General features: G+C 32.6%; 2 protein-coding genes across 5 annotated transcripts; one reads left to right on the top strand and one right to left on the bottom strand.

The window, feature by feature from the left end:
* The first annotated feature begins 290 nt into the window (after window positions 1–290).
* On the top strand, window positions 291–14,900 carry LOC130817619 (protein WVD2-like 1). Of its 3 annotated transcripts, XM_057683429.1 has the most exons (9): window positions 291–335; window positions 6,067–6,154; window positions 6,827–6,882; window positions 10,242–10,644; window positions 11,553–11,617; window positions 12,472–12,553; window positions 12,644–12,715; window positions 13,007–13,117; window positions 13,930–14,900. In XM_057683429.1, exons 3-9 carry the CDS (start codon window positions 6,869–6,871, stop codon window positions 14,203–14,205), a joined length of 1,023 nt encoding a protein of 340 aa, XP_057539412.1. In that variant the 5' UTR covers window positions 291–335; window positions 6,067–6,154; window positions 6,827–6,868; the 3' UTR covers window positions 14,206–14,900. The 3 variants fall into 3 exon arrangements, with proteins under 3 accessions (XP_057539412.1, XP_057539413.1, XP_057539414.1); XM_057683430.1 differs by lacking the exon at window positions 291–335 and having other exon boundaries at window positions 6,072–6,154; window positions 6,827–8,123; window positions 13,930–14,897; XM_057683431.1 differs by lacking the exons at window positions 291–335; window positions 6,067–6,154; window positions 6,827–6,882 and adding an exon at window positions 9,737–9,996 and having other exon boundaries at window positions 13,930–14,892.
* On the bottom strand, window positions 2,988–6,545 carry LOC130817618 (LEAF RUST 10 DISEASE-RESISTANCE LOCUS RECEPTOR-LIKE PROTEIN KINASE-like 1.4). Of its 2 annotated transcripts, none has more exons than XM_057683427.1 (4): window positions 5,792–5,905; window positions 5,025–5,051; window positions 4,658–4,901; window positions 2,988–4,019 (listed from the first exon to the last, which is right to left on the bottom strand). In XM_057683427.1, the coding sequence occupies exons 3-4, from the start codon at window positions 4,863–4,865 to the stop codon at window positions 3,151–3,153; spliced, it is 1,077 nt and encodes a 358-aa protein (XP_057539410.1). In that variant the 5' UTR covers window positions 4,866–4,901; window positions 5,025–5,051; window positions 5,792–5,905; the 3' UTR covers window positions 2,988–3,150. The 2 variants fall into 2 exon arrangements, 1 of the variants encoding a protein (XP_057539410.1); XR_009043830.1 differs by having other exon boundaries at window positions 3,877–4,045; window positions 5,792–6,545.
* Window positions 14,901–16,364: the final 1,464 nt, after the last annotated feature.

Raw genomic sequence — 16,364 nt, 5'->3', positions numbered from 1 at the left:
ATATTTCGATTGTGTTAATTATGCACACCCAGATTAATTAAAAATAAAAATGAAGAAAAAAGAATCAACAAATACTGTTCGAGGTTCTCTTACTCTACACTCTTCGACCCTCGTGATTTTCCTCTCATGATTATGCTGCTTTTGTTATGGTTCCTCTCATTCCCCCTCTTTGTTTTTTAATTTCAGTTAAGTTTTTTGCAATTTCTCTTTCTCTTTTCTTCTATAATTAAGTGATATATTGATTCTAATTTTGGTATTTATGATGGTTTTTCAGTTTGGTTAAAGCTCATCTTCAGGTAGTATCGTAGTGATGAAGTGTTGCATTTATCTTGCCGGTAATGAGCCTTTCTCTTCTCAATTGTGGTTAGATTTTGATATTACTGGTGTTTAGATATCCGAATTAGATATTGAAATATTTTATATATACATATATATAATATATATACCTATTGTAAATTGTAAGCTTATTCTCATGGCTGCAAGTTTTTTTGGGAAAATACAAGGCCAGCAATGAAACATAAGATGGTCTTTCGCTCTATAAAATGGAGATTCCCTATATCATAGGCCTAAATTTTAAAATCGATTATTGTTTTTTATAATGATTTTTTGTATTGTAGATGGTGCCTCATAGTCATAAGTTGTTGCCGTTGGCCGTTGGCTGATTATTTAGGGAGATGTTTGACAAAATTAGGAATTAAGCGGTCCAATAAGCCAAAAGCCAACTAAAACGCCATTTATGATTTACCAAACACCACAATAAGTTACTTGTTGAATCTAAAAGAATTATTTGCCTTGCATCTTTAAGTATACTCATTGATTACAAAGAGAAGTACAATTCTAGGTTTAGGTGGGTTGCTCTCCATAACAAAAATGGGCCAAAGGGGGAAGTATGTGCCCAAGGAGTGCATTCCCTCCTCTATTGGTTTGCCTCCCAAATTGAGCAAAGGGTGAGTTGAGCCTAGCCCAGTTATGTGAAGGTATGAAGAAAGTGGAATAGCCCATTGTGGAGCTTGGGGCCATTGCCAGTTGCCCAAGAATTGTTCTAATGATTGTTTTGATGATGTCGATAGTTTGATTTCGATTGTTACATCCTCTTTGTGTTGCCATGCACTATGATGGGAGGAAGGTGAGTGGTTTTGGTGGTTGTCAGAGCGAATTTCTAGGCTAAGAGGGGCTATTTTTATGAGTTATTAGTGTGATGATTTAGGAAGCCTTTTGAAAGATAAAGGTGGTGTTTTTGGTTTCTCGAGAATTGCGTTAAATAATGATAATTTCTTCTTATGGAGTTTCAAATTTGTAGTATTAAGGGAGGGTAAAGGGTCATGTCGTAGGTGGGTGAAAGAAACTATGATAATCATTGGTGGATCGGAAATCATTCACAACACAAATCTAGTTTTTGAAATAGAGGCATCAACATTGCCCATTTGATGGGCAATTGAGGTCAAAAGATTTTAGTAAGCAGTGGTGTTGATAAATTGATAAGTTCGGAGCTGGTAATTTGGATTTTAAGATGAACGATAGGAGAGTATTGATTTTCTTGAAAAATAGTTGCGATGCTAACCATGCTTTTTCAGCGGCGTCAATAGGAACAAGAATAGAGGGCAAGGATGTCAGCAGTGATGGTACCATACATCCATTATAGAACCGGCGAACCGCAACATCAAGATGTATCCATAAATGTTGGATATGCGTCTTTAGTGGCTTTAGTAGCGACTAATTTCTTTTCTCTAGTGGGAGGAAGTATGTGGTCAAGAACACTATGAACTTGTGCCAAGAATGATATTGGCTAAAGTCATTATCCAAAGTGATGGGAATGAGAGCTTTCACATTAGTTATTCTTAAAGTAAATGAAAAGTCATTTTGGGATTTGTTAAAAAAAGGGAAGGCAATTTGGTTTTTTAGGTGGAATAGTTGTTGTGTGATTATGGTGGTTTGTAAGGCAAATAGTTGCGAGGGTTGTGCAATGGGAAGAAGAAAAATGTGGCGGAAGAGTTGAGGAATTCAATACCTAGAATCTGATACCATGAAAGAAATAATTTTTCTTGCATCTTTCATTATTTTCATTAAATATAAAGAGGAGTACAACGTTAGGTTTAGGAAACAAGATAATTACAATATATATAAGGATACCTAAAACAAATAAAAGATACCTAGGATAATATAAAAGACGCCTTAGAGAATGTACAAATATACTAAAAATAAAATAATATTCTGCAACCTTATTATATTCCATTAGCATTCGTCAACTAAGAATACCCGTTAAACACAAAAGAATTGGTTTTTGCTAATGGTCTTGTTGTGATGGTGACTCATAAATCAGGCTAAGAGGTGGTAGAAGGCTAGTTATGAGGTAGACTTGAGAAGGGAAGAATGTATGATAACATGGGATCAACACTTGGCTTGGTAGGAACACAATAACTACTTCCATAAGGGTGCTCGAACGAGCAGTGGGACGTGCGTTCGAGTGCACCCCCATGCTGAACAGTTGTTTTCTGCGAACTTCTTCCAATTTATGATTTGGTGTGCTTGTTCGTGCACACGCGCTTTGTTATGCTTGACGTGATTGAATGCCCTATTCTTTCCCTACTATAAATACTCTAATGACATATATCTACCTACATTGTAAGGCATTGCATGTTTGTTTTAAGAGCCACTACAAACCAGGGTTTAGTGAGAGGATTGAGAGCTTTGATTCTCTTTGAAATCTTAGAGAGTGCACTCTACATTAGTGTTGAACTAATCATTGTAATTAAGAACACTAAAGAACACCAATAAGATTTTCTTCAATAATTTGGGTGGGTTTTATAGTCCAAAAACACATTGTTCTTGGGATTTCCCCACCTCCCAAATCTTGTCTTTCTTGTTTTGACTTTCCTTGCAATTTCTCATTTCTTATTATTTTGGTTTTTTCTCTAACAGGTCTCAACATATTGACATAAAGATATATATCTTATAAATTATAGTAATGCATCTCCTACATTTACAAGTACAAAAAACATTAAATGGTGTTCATTATTCTCTCATATATGATAGTTGTGCATCTCATGATTTTTATCATCTCCTGACTCGCATGTTACATTCAAAGATCTAACCCACTGGTGTTTGATGCACTGGATTTACTAATCCATTTATGCATTACAGAGCTTTGTGTTATACCATTTCAACAGGCATGGAATTACAATTTATTGATGTTCTTATCTTGTCCACAGCCTTAGCTTCCAATACGTCATTTTCTTTGCTGTCTATCAGCCTCAGAACTTCCAGAATCTCACGCATAGAGGGTCTAAGTTCCTTGTCTTCTTGCAAACACCGAAAGGCAAGCTCTGCCACTTGAGTTATCATCCTTTCCACCTTCAAATCTGAGTCAAAACCAAGCTTTGGATCAAACAAATCACTCAATGAATTTTTTTGGATTCTTTTCATTGCATAGTCTGATAAATTAATCTCATCTTCTTGTCTACTAATGTCAACTGCGGGTAATGAAGATATCAGCTCAATAAGAACAACTCCAAAGCTATAAACGTCACTCTTACTAGTTAATTGGTAACATTTGTAATAGCCAGGGTCTAAATACCCTGGTGTTCCTTGTGGGGCTGTTGAAATATGGGTAGCATCAAAGCGAAAGAACCTTGAGAGGCCAAAATCAGCTACTTTGACTGAGAAGTTTTCGTCAAGGAGGATATTATTTGTTTTTACATCACGGTGTATAACATCCGAATCATGTAGATAAGACAATGCACTGGCAGTTTCAATTGCGATCTTCATTCTCATAGCCCAAGACAAGGTTTCAGATCCCTTTCGATCTCCATAAATATGGTCGGCTACTGTTCCATTGGGAATGAATTCGTAAACTAGGATAAGCTCTAAACAATGTCTTGAAGTGCATCCGTATAATTTGACAAGATTGTGGTGATTCAAGCTAGTTAAAATATCGATTTCATTCATAAATTGCCCCACTTGTTTGTAGTTCTTCTCATATAAACGCTTGACTGCTACTTCTCTGCCATCTCTGAGTTTTCCTATTAGGATATCAATAAAGAAAAAACTGGTGGTGATTTATGTCAAGGAACCAACATTACCAAAAAGCTTAAGCTCGTAATTGAAGTTCCATGATATATTATATTGTCCCCCATTTCTTTTTAACAAATACACTTCTCCCATGAAGCTCTCACATTAAACAGAGAAGTGGTATCTATTAAAAAGAAACAAAGGATTATATACCATGTCATGGACCCTTCAATCATATTGGCTTCTGATACAATGTCAATGACCAACTCAACCAAAAACTTAAGCTATGATTAAGGGCAAGCCCAGATTTATTTTATTATACTCTATCAGTGGACAATAGTTAAACTAGAGGTTTTAATGTTCTTACCATAATAGACCTTTCTATCACATTGGCTTCTGATATTATATCAAAGACCAACTCAACCAAAAGTTATGATTGAAGTCTAGAAATATATTATTATACTCTATCAGTGGGTTAAACTAGAGGTTTTAATGTTCTTACCATAATAGACCCTTTTGTCTCGTTGGCGTTTGATACCATTTCAAGGACCAACTTAACAAAAGCTTAAGCAATGATTGAGGCCCATAAATATATTATTACACTCTATTAGTGGACAATTATTTAAACTAGAGGTTTTAATGTTCTTACCATAATAGACAATGCCAAAGCCTCCATCACCTAATACCATATTGAACTTATTGGTAGCTTCTTGGAGCTCGCTGTAGGTAAAGATTGGTATACCACAGAAGAAGCTTCCAGATTCAAGGTTAGCATTCATAGGATTAGAGGAAAACCTTCTTGATAGTAACATAGGTAAGTGGAATTTTGGGATACATGTAACAGAAGAAACCAACATTTAGAGCTAGAAGGATGAGAAATGCTCCTGGAATGACTGAAACATGAGATGGCAACAGTTAATTCAAATTAGTTTAGGTACTATTAATAAGTTAGCAAAAAAATCTAAGAATATTCTCCCTAATTAGTTTAAAGTTACAAAAGGTGCTGAAGAATGTACCTAAACCAACTATGATTTTCCATTGTCCTGCAGAGAAGATAAAAGCAATTAGTATAGATCGAAATTCATTTCGGGGATTGTAATACTTGATTACAGTTATTTGGTGAGATGCTTATATGTTAACCTAACAATGAGGTTGTTATCTGCAACTTCATATAATTAGCAAGTACACATAATTGGACGAGTCATTATGTTGTAGTCCATAACTCCATATACTCTGATGATCCACGATGGTTTGTGTGATTTACTTACTTACAATGATGCACCATCTATGCCTAAGTTTGATGATCATATTCCTAATTTGTGGATAAATCATGATTATCATAAGGATTTATCTGGTACCAAGTGATCTTGATTTGGACGGTCTTGGTTTCATGTTGTTGGGTACACAAGTGAACCACGAAATAGATGACTTTCTCAATGATTTAGAAGGAAGTGTATGAATTTTCAATTTAATTATTTATCGAAAGTAAATTTAAGGTTTTTTGTCAAACAATTAACTCAACCAAAAACTTAAGTAGATGGTTAAAGCTCCTCACACGAGTCTTTGGATCAAATTAACTCTCTCATGCCTAAGATTAGATATTCCCCTTTAAATAAGGGTGAATGAGATTGGAATTTGGAACCAGTGATTTTTTGTCTCGTTGGCTTCTATACCATGTCAAGAAACAAAACTCAACCATCATCCAATCAAAAGCTTAAGCTATGATTGAAGCCTAATGGCTATATATTTTCCCATAAAATGAATTTCAGTGGGGATTAATTACCTGAATTGTGATGCTTTGGAACGCAAACAAATTTTTTACCTTCAGATGAACCACATATCCACCCCTTATCTTGACACGTAAAACAGGGTGCAGAATACAGATAATCAACTTCATACCCTCTCTTTATTAGATTCAAAAAAGTTTCATCATCTTCATTAAGATGATTCAGCTCTTCTGCAAACACTGGAATAGTCTTAAACCTACAATTAGCATAGTAATTGTCTTCTGGTTTTGGTACATAATAAGCTGTCATATTTCTTTGTTCATCCCTGCAGGTGATCCGGCCATGACTATTGTTTACTATATTAGTGTTGTTGGAGCAGTTATAGAATACGTTCATCTGCGAAACACTCTCACTGAATGGTAAAATCTCTTGGAATTCTTTTTTAAACCCATAGAAAGGACAAGAATCGCTCGTATTAGCGAATTCTTGGATGTGAATGGTTATTTTCTCTGAAGTGGTATGGATGTCAAGTACATGATAATGCACTTCATCATCTTCAAATTTCAGGTAAGGGTATTGAGGATCTTCATTATTTTGAGGACAATGAAGCTCTAAGAGTGGGTGCCCACAGTATTTGGGTCTTCCATTACCCCAGAAAGGGTACCCAACATGAGTAAGGTTCCCACATGATACCATGGAAGAGCAATTCTTATATCTATTGTCGTCTCCGAATAAAACGGGCAATATAATCAGGATGATGAAGATGTGAAAGTTAAAGAAGGATAGAAGGAAGGTTGTAAGCACAGCCATGAATTTCTAAAATATTGTTTTCTTTGATAAGTATGGATTTCTTTTGGTGTAAAAGCACCAAGTATCAGTGGAATTAGAATGTGGTTTTAGCTGTTGAGGCAGATAAAAGAGTTATTCGGAACATTTGTAAGGTTTTCCGACCGCGCAAAACCGACAATTTACATTAGCTTATATACTTTATTTTTATTTAGTTACTTGATTATGGGTTTTAAAATTGTATAAATTTGTAAAATAAATCGACTTTAATACTTATTGTGAATATTTGCTTCTTCACATTTCAGTTGACTCAAGTGGTTGGGACGACTTGAGTACTTGATGCCTTGATGGAATATGAAAGGTAAGAAAATTGGTCATTGGTCTGCCTCGCACATTTTAGAGTGGGAGTTACGTTTTGCTTACTTTTTTTTCCTGTGAAGACTTGCTTTTCCTAGTCGTTAAAAAATCATAATTTAATGTATCTTTTCAAAGTGTATACTCCTTTCGTGTTCGTTGAATTTTTTAATTTTGGTACATTCTACTTAATTTGCATTATTTTTATTTTTGGTAATAGTCAATTACTTTCTTTTAATCTCCTTTATTATTTTTTTTAATTTAATTTACACAATTTATTTTCTTTTTCCGTTTATTATCACTTTCTTAAAATTTATCCTTTTTCGCTTTAATGCAAATCTAATAGACAAATGACTACTATCTTTAATCTACTTATATAATTGGTTTTGTTGACTCAACTGCGTGAGAAGACTTGCTAAAATGCGTTTATACTCTATCTCCATTCTAGGTGGATTTAGAGCAAAGAGAAATGTTAAATTTTTAATAAAAAAAGTGAATAAAATAAAAAAAAAAGAATAAAATGTGTGAATGAAATTAAAAGAAAATTAAAATGTATAGATGAAATTAAATATCTTCAATGTTATATTACAATGATTTAGTGATATAATGATTTAGTGATATAGAATGAGTATTTATATACTTAAAATACAAATAAAAAAACTTAATAAGTTGCGTGCAAAAGCAACATCTAAATTATAATATAGGCAAAAACAGGCAGAAGCTCGAGTGCAGAGATAGAGCATCCGCTCAATCTGATCAAGCAAACATTTTGCTCGATCAAGCGGATTACAACTCAGATATTAATTAATTTTTTATTTTTTATTTTTTTTTTTATTTTTTTTAATCTTTGTGCACATATGTTTTCTTGATCTACCATGGGCATCAACCCCATCATAACACCATACCAACAATCATCACATATGACATCTAGATTTGAGTTATTTGAGTCACACCATCACCAATTACAATACAAAATTAAATAGAGAATTTTAAATTATTAAGCCTAAAAATAACAAGGGCATAATAAACCACATATTTAATCCTTTTTCTTTGTTTGTCATCCTCTCTTAATATCCATCTCTCTCTAAAAGGAAAATAACATAATTAGCTCTTAAAAAATGCATTCTATAATTGACAAATTTACTCGATTTTCCCATAAAGAAGGAGAAACAAAAAGGAACAAAATAGAGGGAGGCCCAAGGGAAGACCTTCAACTTTAACTTCTTTCTTGAATCCCAGCTTCAAAGCGTATGTTTTATTTTCATTTGTTATGTTTGTCTTTTTTATCTTTTGTTTTTATTAGCTTTTGTTTATTTGTTTTTTTTATTTATTATATTTTCACCCTTTTCTTTTGTTTGTCTACTCTAAAATTTTCATTTTAGGAGATTGAGATATTGTTAGATTCTTCTTGATGCGAAGTTTTTAACATATAATTTATACAATTTTATATGGTGCGTACTTAGAGATATTAAGACTTAAAACTTGATTTAAAATGCGTATAAAAAATAAAGTGAACAAACAAAAAGAAATTGAGGAAGTAATTAGCTTGCAAATTCCATTGTCTAAGCCTATTATTAATTTTTTTAATGAGTTTAAGGTCAATTTTTGAATTTTAGAAAACACAATGAGAGTACAAAATTTTAAATTTGACAATTTCTCTCATTTATTTTTTTTTAATAAATTCCATTGTCTAAGGCCTACATAGATAATGTGCTCTTAATTTACTCTCAATCTCCGTCGTTTGTTCTATTTGTTTGTTCATGTCATGTAATTAGGATTTCATTTATGTAACCCAAGGTTAGGAGTTATTTTGTGTTTTTTCATATTTTGTGAGATATGTTTTTCGGTGCGACGATTTTAGAATAAAAAATTTATATATACTTATTTTGTATTAGTCGAACTATTTAGCCTATAAATAATATGTATTTCGCAAACAAATCGTATCTGTGTTTTTCCTTTGAGTCGTTAGATGAGATGGAAAAGGAATTCTATCATTCTTTACTTTCTATGTGTTGGAATTAGTTTGTAAAGTGAATTTCTTGAAAATCTATTAATCTACGTCATCCTATTCTTATCAAATGTTAAGAATTAAAATTATACATTAAAGATATTAAGTTTTTAGAAATTTTTATGATATTAAATTAAAGATATTAATTAAGAATTAAAATTATACATTGAATAGCGTAAAAAATATAATTGCAGCAATTGTTAAAAGTCAGATATATTTCACAATTTGTTATATAAGACAAAAATATAAACTTATTATCTGAGATCGTATTACTAATAGACGGTAATGTTGCAAAATTTGTTTTCAAAGTAGAATGGTATGTAATTTCTAACCTTTGTTTGTTAGATAGAAATTTCCCCATATTCCTTCCAAAGTCAAAAGTGGCCAAGTAAATTGATAGGGAACTTTAGAATGATTCTTGATATCCTTTTCATCCTTTCATGTCATAATAGTAAAAGAATGTGCTCTATCATGTTTTTGTTGGATAGAATTGATGGCAACCAATTTGAAGAATACATTAACATATTCCTTTCATAGACTTTTCATAACTTCCAAAATCCTCACTTTTTCTTAAGGATTTGGCAAAGGAAGAGTATGAAATTAAAAAACACAACTTTGACGTCATTTTTATTTGGCTGATCTCAATATATTCTTACTATTTTAATATAATTATTTACAAATTATAATCTTAAATTGATTATTTACAATTTTAAAATGATTGTTTTTTTATAATCTTAATTACTTACGATCTTAAAATAATAAATTTATAATTAAATTAATTATGTATTTTTCTCGTGATAAATAGTGGGTAGTGGCTACTACATAAATAAATCTTTTATTAATGCCTTTATGTTTCTTGGGAATTCAACTTCACAAAGGTTCTAAAATTCTCCTGAATTCCTCAATCAACCCCACTATCTTCATCTTCCTGACCTCAGCATTTCTGCTACAAACCTCCATAACCAAAACATCATCAATGGCAGACCACATTTTAAGTTAACCTTTTGTTGGTTCTAAGCGAACCTCTAAACTTCAGATTCAAATTTTTCATTGTTCAAATTTAAAACCCTTAAAAATTCAATCTTTTTCTTCTTTTTTCAGAATTTGAAGGTGGTAAGTTTCTGGGTTTTTCATTGTTTAAATTTATAACCCTAAAAGTAAAATGGGTTTTGACATTTTAACTATCAAATGATGAAATAAATAATGTTTGAATAATGTGGTATATAATTTAAATTTCTGGGTGAATAAAGTCTTGTCCTTTTTCCCTACTTTTTGTAAATTGTATATTAATAATTAATGTATACACATAATTTCAAAATAAAATAAAATGCTGATCCCACATTATGTTATATGTGCAGTGATATGGGAAGAGAGGTTACAGGGGTAAGAGTAGACAACATTAAATCCATAAATGCAAAAGTTAAGGCAAAAGTTTCAGAAGATTCAGAAAAGGAGGCAAATTCCATTGAATTAAAGGACTGTGAGGTGAAGGAGTGCACTTTTGCAGAAATTAGTAGTGAAAAGCAACAAGTTTTGGGTACTAAAATTCCAAATTTTGAGACTGAAATTATAAAAATTGAGGATCAGAAATTGAATTCTGATAAAAATCCATCTGGGAAATTGAAGATGAAGAATACAACCCAAAAAAGTTGTGATGTGACAGTTGATAGTCATGTTTGGGAGAGTCCTAAAGCTGTTAAAACTCCTATTTCTCCTAATCCTTGCAATTCTAAGTGTCCTAGCTCTACCCAAAAATCACAGGTTGATTTCATTTTTGTTTTTATGTTTGACTTTTTAAATTCTGAAGTTTTTGATTTATTATTGAAATTTTGTGGTGTTTCTACGAGAGTATATAACATAGTATGGCCAAGCATCATCTCACTTTTGGTTGAATTGGTTTTTTAACATAGTCCAAAAGCCAACATGATAAGATCACGGGTTCGAATCTCAATCACCCTCATTTTCAGTGCCATGATAAGGATTTATGCTGCATCCACGCTTATAGCCCAAAGATTCTCGTGTGAAGGGGTGTGCATGCTAGAGTACATATATTTTGTGTTATTGGCCCGAGTAACTAAATATGGATGACCAACTTTGAATGATTCTAGATGCATTATGTAGAAGAAGAACAAACTATTGTTAGATTAAGTTGTGTGTTTTGAGAAGCTTCAAGCAATCCAAATCACTAGATGAAGAGTTGAAACAAATAATCTGGTAATGGTTTGACATTGTTGATGGGAGTTCTTTCATGCTCAACAAGTGGATGATATGAACCACCTCAACCAAAAGTTTAAGCTGATGGTTGTGGCCCATAATTTGTTATATTACTCTAACAAATTCTTATAAGTGCAATCCAACTTAGATTAAATTTTCTTCTTTGTGACATATTGAGAGTGCTTGTGAAGTTGTTCGACCAATTATTTTGGAGCTTGATACCAAGTTTCTGTATAAGAATGCTTGTGCTACAACTTTCTTTATAAATATGTTTGTACTTTTTACCGTAACCTCATTGAATGACTTAGTTGGAGGTTTTGCTCTGAGTCACTTAGTTTGTAGTTTTTTCTCGTTTCTTTTCTAAAATTTTGTCGAAGTTTTGGACCAATGTGCTATTTGTAAGCTTACTTTCGTTTGCAGTTTGGTTGCTTATGTAATTTTTATGCTTTTTGTAGCGAAGTACTCCGCTTGTAGCAAGGAAGCCTACGGATGATGAAGACAATTGGTCCATGACATCTTCGTATCCTTTCTTTTCGATGAATTCTTTCTTTGTTAAATCATACCATCATTTCTAAACCTTGTTTCGTTTTAATTTGTACCTTGTTCTGTGTTTAGAGAGTTTGAGGGCATAGGGTTTTAGGGCTCAAACTTGAGATATATTCAACCTTTTCTTATGATAATAGAAAAGGTTGTTTTCAGTTGATCATTGAATTCAAATATCATTTGGGGCTTCATATGGTCCATTATAATATAAACCAAAGAGCTATATACCTTTTTCTTAGTGATTTTGATGCAAAAAACAATACCATCTTTCCCTCCAATTCGCTTTCTTTCATTCCCCTCTCAATCATGATTATCATGGTTACAGTGCAAAATTGTGATATCAGCCACATTGGGGTAAGAGTCGTGGTGATGTGGTGATGGGATGATGCGGCTATTGTATCACCAAATATCGGCAGAGGTCATAGTGTTGAGTCGGCCTAAAACATGTCTTTTTACCCATGAAGTGTTCGTTCGGTATATCTGAGAACTTTGACAACTCGGTAGTTACAATAAAATGTGGCTTCTTTTTGCACTGTGATCATGACAAATGTGTCGATTCACATTATCAAGCAAGTGCAAATTTTTAGTGTATTTTTGCTTCAAGATTTAGGATCTTTTTTCCCCAACTACTAAAAATGTTATTTCGTTTGATTTCACTTTAGTTCAATTTAGTTTAGTGCATCACTTTTACGCGCATTTCACTATTTAATCACTTCGATTAAGTTCAGATCAAATGAGACTATTAGGGTGAATAGCAGAGAGTATTATACTTTGTTCATATTGATGCATGTGTTTTCTTTCACTTTATTGCTAATCCTTAACCTTGCATAGAACACGAACTACGAGATCCCGAACCACAGTTGCTGTAGCTCCAACATTTACCTGCACCGAACGTTTAGAGAAACGAAAGGAGGTACATCTGATTTCAAGATTCAATTTAATGTGAGATTTATTGTTTATATTACGTGTGACGACTGTTATGCTATATGATTATTCGTTATAGTACTATGCAAAATTGGAGGAGAAACGCAAGGCTTTAGAAGCAGAGAAACGGGAGTCTGAAGCAAGGACTAAGGTATTCTACTTGTCTAGTATGGTGCTAGAGTGTTGGGATGGTTTATCCCACATCGATGAATTGAAGATTGTGTGCATATTTAAGTCATTAGAGCCCTTCCTCCTGTTGCCAAATGGTTTCGGGATGGTATATCCTTGATTTATAAAGTGTGTGCACCTCGTGTTTCCCTGATAATATGCTGGCATTGATAATGAGTCGGGCCTAATTTAACATAGTGTCACTATCATGTTTACCTGGAAGCATTTTAGTTACTTTGTATCAACGTTTTGTTGTTTTAAAATCTAAATATAGGAAGATGAAGAAGCAGCTATAAAGCAGCTTAGGAAGAGCATGGTTTTCAGGGCTAATCCTGTTCCCAGTTTTTACTATGAGAAACCTCCACCCAAAAAAGAGCTCAAGAAGGTACACTTTGGCCTGATTTTCTACTATTTTATTTATTTTAGCTGTATCTTACCGAGAATCTGTACCCTCAAGAGGGTACAGATCTGATCTGTTTGCTACCCCTTCCCTGGACCCTGACTTTATGCGGGACGCTGGGTTGGTGACCATGACCATGACCAAACTGAGAATCAAGTTTCAAATAGTTTTTTCAGTTCCATTTTGATATGTGATGTTGTTTGGCTCACTTCGAGTAGCTGTTACTCCAAAAAATTTCCGACTTTTTTTGATGAAAACTTTTTGTTCGTTGTATTTGTCCCAAGTCTCTAAAATCTGATCCGTCAATTTTTGTTGTTGTTACTATTACTAGCTTTAGTTACTCTTATCTAAGTTAATGAATGATCTCATCTTTTTCGTTCACTGACAAACTGTCGTTGTTTTCTTCCAAATTCTCTCGTCTGTAATAATTTTTCATGTCTTCTGATTTTTCGAGATTCTGAAGTAATAGCCTGTCTTCCTCATCATCTATGACATTCTTTTGAAAAACCCGAGCTTTACAGTATAACCCTTCTGCTCTTTCACTTGATTCATTCTCTTCGTATACACAAATAATAAGAGGTTTACGATTAAATGCACATCTTTCGATGTTTTTCTAATCATCATCTTATTATCTCGGTAAAATAAGATATGCTTGTCGTCAGTGGCAATTGGGGAGTATCTCCCTTTCTACCACCAACAAATACAATAAGCCTACATTGCAGTTTCTCGTAGTAGAAATATGCCATCGTATTTTGGGGGTTGAATTAACTAACTTGCACCTTCCGTTGGCGTCCTAGCTTCCTACTACTCGTGCTGTATCACCTAAACTTGGACGGAGAAAGAGCTGCAGTGATGCAGTTTGCTCTACTTCCGAGGACAATAATTGTGTGCGAGCATCAAGGCGCAGCAGCTTAGGCAGTCAGAGCCTACGAGGAAGCTCAACCCCGACTAGCATCCCCAAGAAGACGAATCCTCTAGCTAAGGATCGGTTTAAACAAGTGAAGGACACTACCAAAAACGCTCCTCTTAAGGTGACAAAGTCGACCAACCCAAATATTTTTGTTCGATCCTGATCATAATTGATCGGTACTCGATAGGGCTTAACTCATCGTGTTGCGTGGGTTAAAGTTTCGGAATATCTTGGCTTTTAGCATCTTTTTGGTGCTTTTTTCGTGTAGGTACCGGGAAAGGAAAGGCCGAAAGAACCTTACAAGGGAAAAGAAAATGACCTTTCTCCTGTCATTTGGATTCAACCTTGATTTTTCTCTAGTGACTCTTTTTAGTGTATTCTTTTGGATGAGTTGTGTTGTATATTTGTGTAACTTATGTTAGTACATAATGTATACCATTATAGAGTCACCAAGTCCTTGTATTTCACTTGTTTGATTGTGGGATTAATGGCCAATGTGATCTAACTTTGTGTTTATATACCGGTTGTGTTTATAAATGATGTTTTAGTTCACTTTTGGCTTTTAGGTTAGCCAACAGTTTAAAAAATGTTTGATGACTAGTGTCTTTTAGCCAGCTAAAAAGCCGGCTTTCAAGCCAAAACCATGAAAACGGTCAACAACTTATTTTTATTAATTACTTCTTCTGTTCTTTTGAATTTGCACCATACAACTCAAATATATGAGTTTTTGAGTCATATGATGCAAACTCAAAGGGAACAGAGAAATCTATGTAACAACTGACTCAAATTGTTGGCTTATTTTAGCCAATACATCTAGTTGGTCAAACTAATAAACAGTCATTTGTCAGACAGACTTATAGTTTTGACCCTGCTGGCTTTTTTGGATATAATATTCTAATCGAAGTTAGTAATTATTGCCTGTTTTTGCTTCAGAATAAGAAGCCTTCAGATGAGGGAGATGCTTAAAAATGATATCTTTTCCACTCATATAAACGGGCAAAACTTCTGCTACAGAAATAATACTACAAGAAGTAGGTTATTTATCTTCATAGTAGTGGTTGTCTAAATTCCCTTGTAACTTGTTCTACCTCTTTCCTTATTAAAATATTTTACAATGTAACAAAAAATCTAATTATTACAAAACCTACACCTCAATACATTATCCGGAAATAAAAAAATAAAAATAATAAATATGTACATTTTCAAAATTTTGCTGAATTATGATTTGTGTAAATTTAATTTTGCTATACTTTCTTTCAAGAACAATCTTTTTTTTCAATTTTATTTAATAGTTGGTTTAACTAATAATTTGTTTGTTCCATTGAAAATGCAACATATTTCCTAAAAAGCTTTCACGTTGAGAATTTAAAGATTTCATAAAGATAAACGATATTATCATACGCTTTTTAAGTTTTTTTTTCTGATTATACATAACATTAGAAAAATGACACTATTCATTCATTGTTCTTAATTTGTGATTAGTTTTTAATCTATAGATTAAAACATAGTAAGTGAGATCTTGTTTGATGCGTCTCATTACAAAGATTATCAATTTCAAATTTTTATAATTTTTATTATATACAATTAGAGATGTTAAAGATTAAATTAGTGCATTAGACTGCGTGAAAAAGCAAACGTTGTAAGTAAATTGAAACAGCAAACGTTACAAGTAAATTGAAACGGAGGAAGTATTATGTAAGTTGTGTTTTGGATTCCAATATTATATGTGTTGTTTAACTTATATTCACTTTATGACATGTAATGAAATTAAATACTATAAGATCATGACATTTGGCAAAGCTTTTAAAAATAGTCATTTGTAATTTTACAGTTTTTTTAATATTTTATATGATATTTACTACTTATTGAGTGTTACAGTATTTTTCAAATGTAGTTGGCAATGAGACAACTTTAAGTCATGTAATGAAATCAAATGCTGTAAAATCATGACATATGTAGTATTTATGATTTATCCTTACAAATAATAATCTAAAATAAATTGTGTGAATTTAATAAAATTAAAAGAGACTTAATAATATATATGGATAAAAAATTTAAAAAAGTGATAAATTATTGTCCAAAACTAGAAAATAATTCAACATAAATGGATCATTATCCGGAAATTGAAATAATTAAAAATTAGTGAATTAATTTTTTTTACCATTTTAATCCCATTTCTTGATTTGCACAAATTATATATTTGAGACTAATTTGGTAGGACAGGCATGGAATACTTTATAATCCACTATTAAAAAACACACAAAAAAATAGATAATCAAAAGTACACAAATATTAATTTAAAAATACAAACAATTCTTTTTA

The sequence above is a fragment of the Amaranthus tricolor genome, chromosome 7, assembly GCF_026212465.1.
Source record: "Amaranthus tricolor cultivar Red isolate AtriRed21 chromosome 7, ASM2621246v1, whole genome shotgun sequence".
Lineage (NCBI taxonomy): Eukaryota > Viridiplantae > Streptophyta > Magnoliopsida > Caryophyllales > Amaranthaceae > Amaranthus > Amaranthus tricolor.
Note: the sequence above shows the minus strand (reverse complement) of the source record. Positions and strands in the feature narration are given on the sequence as shown.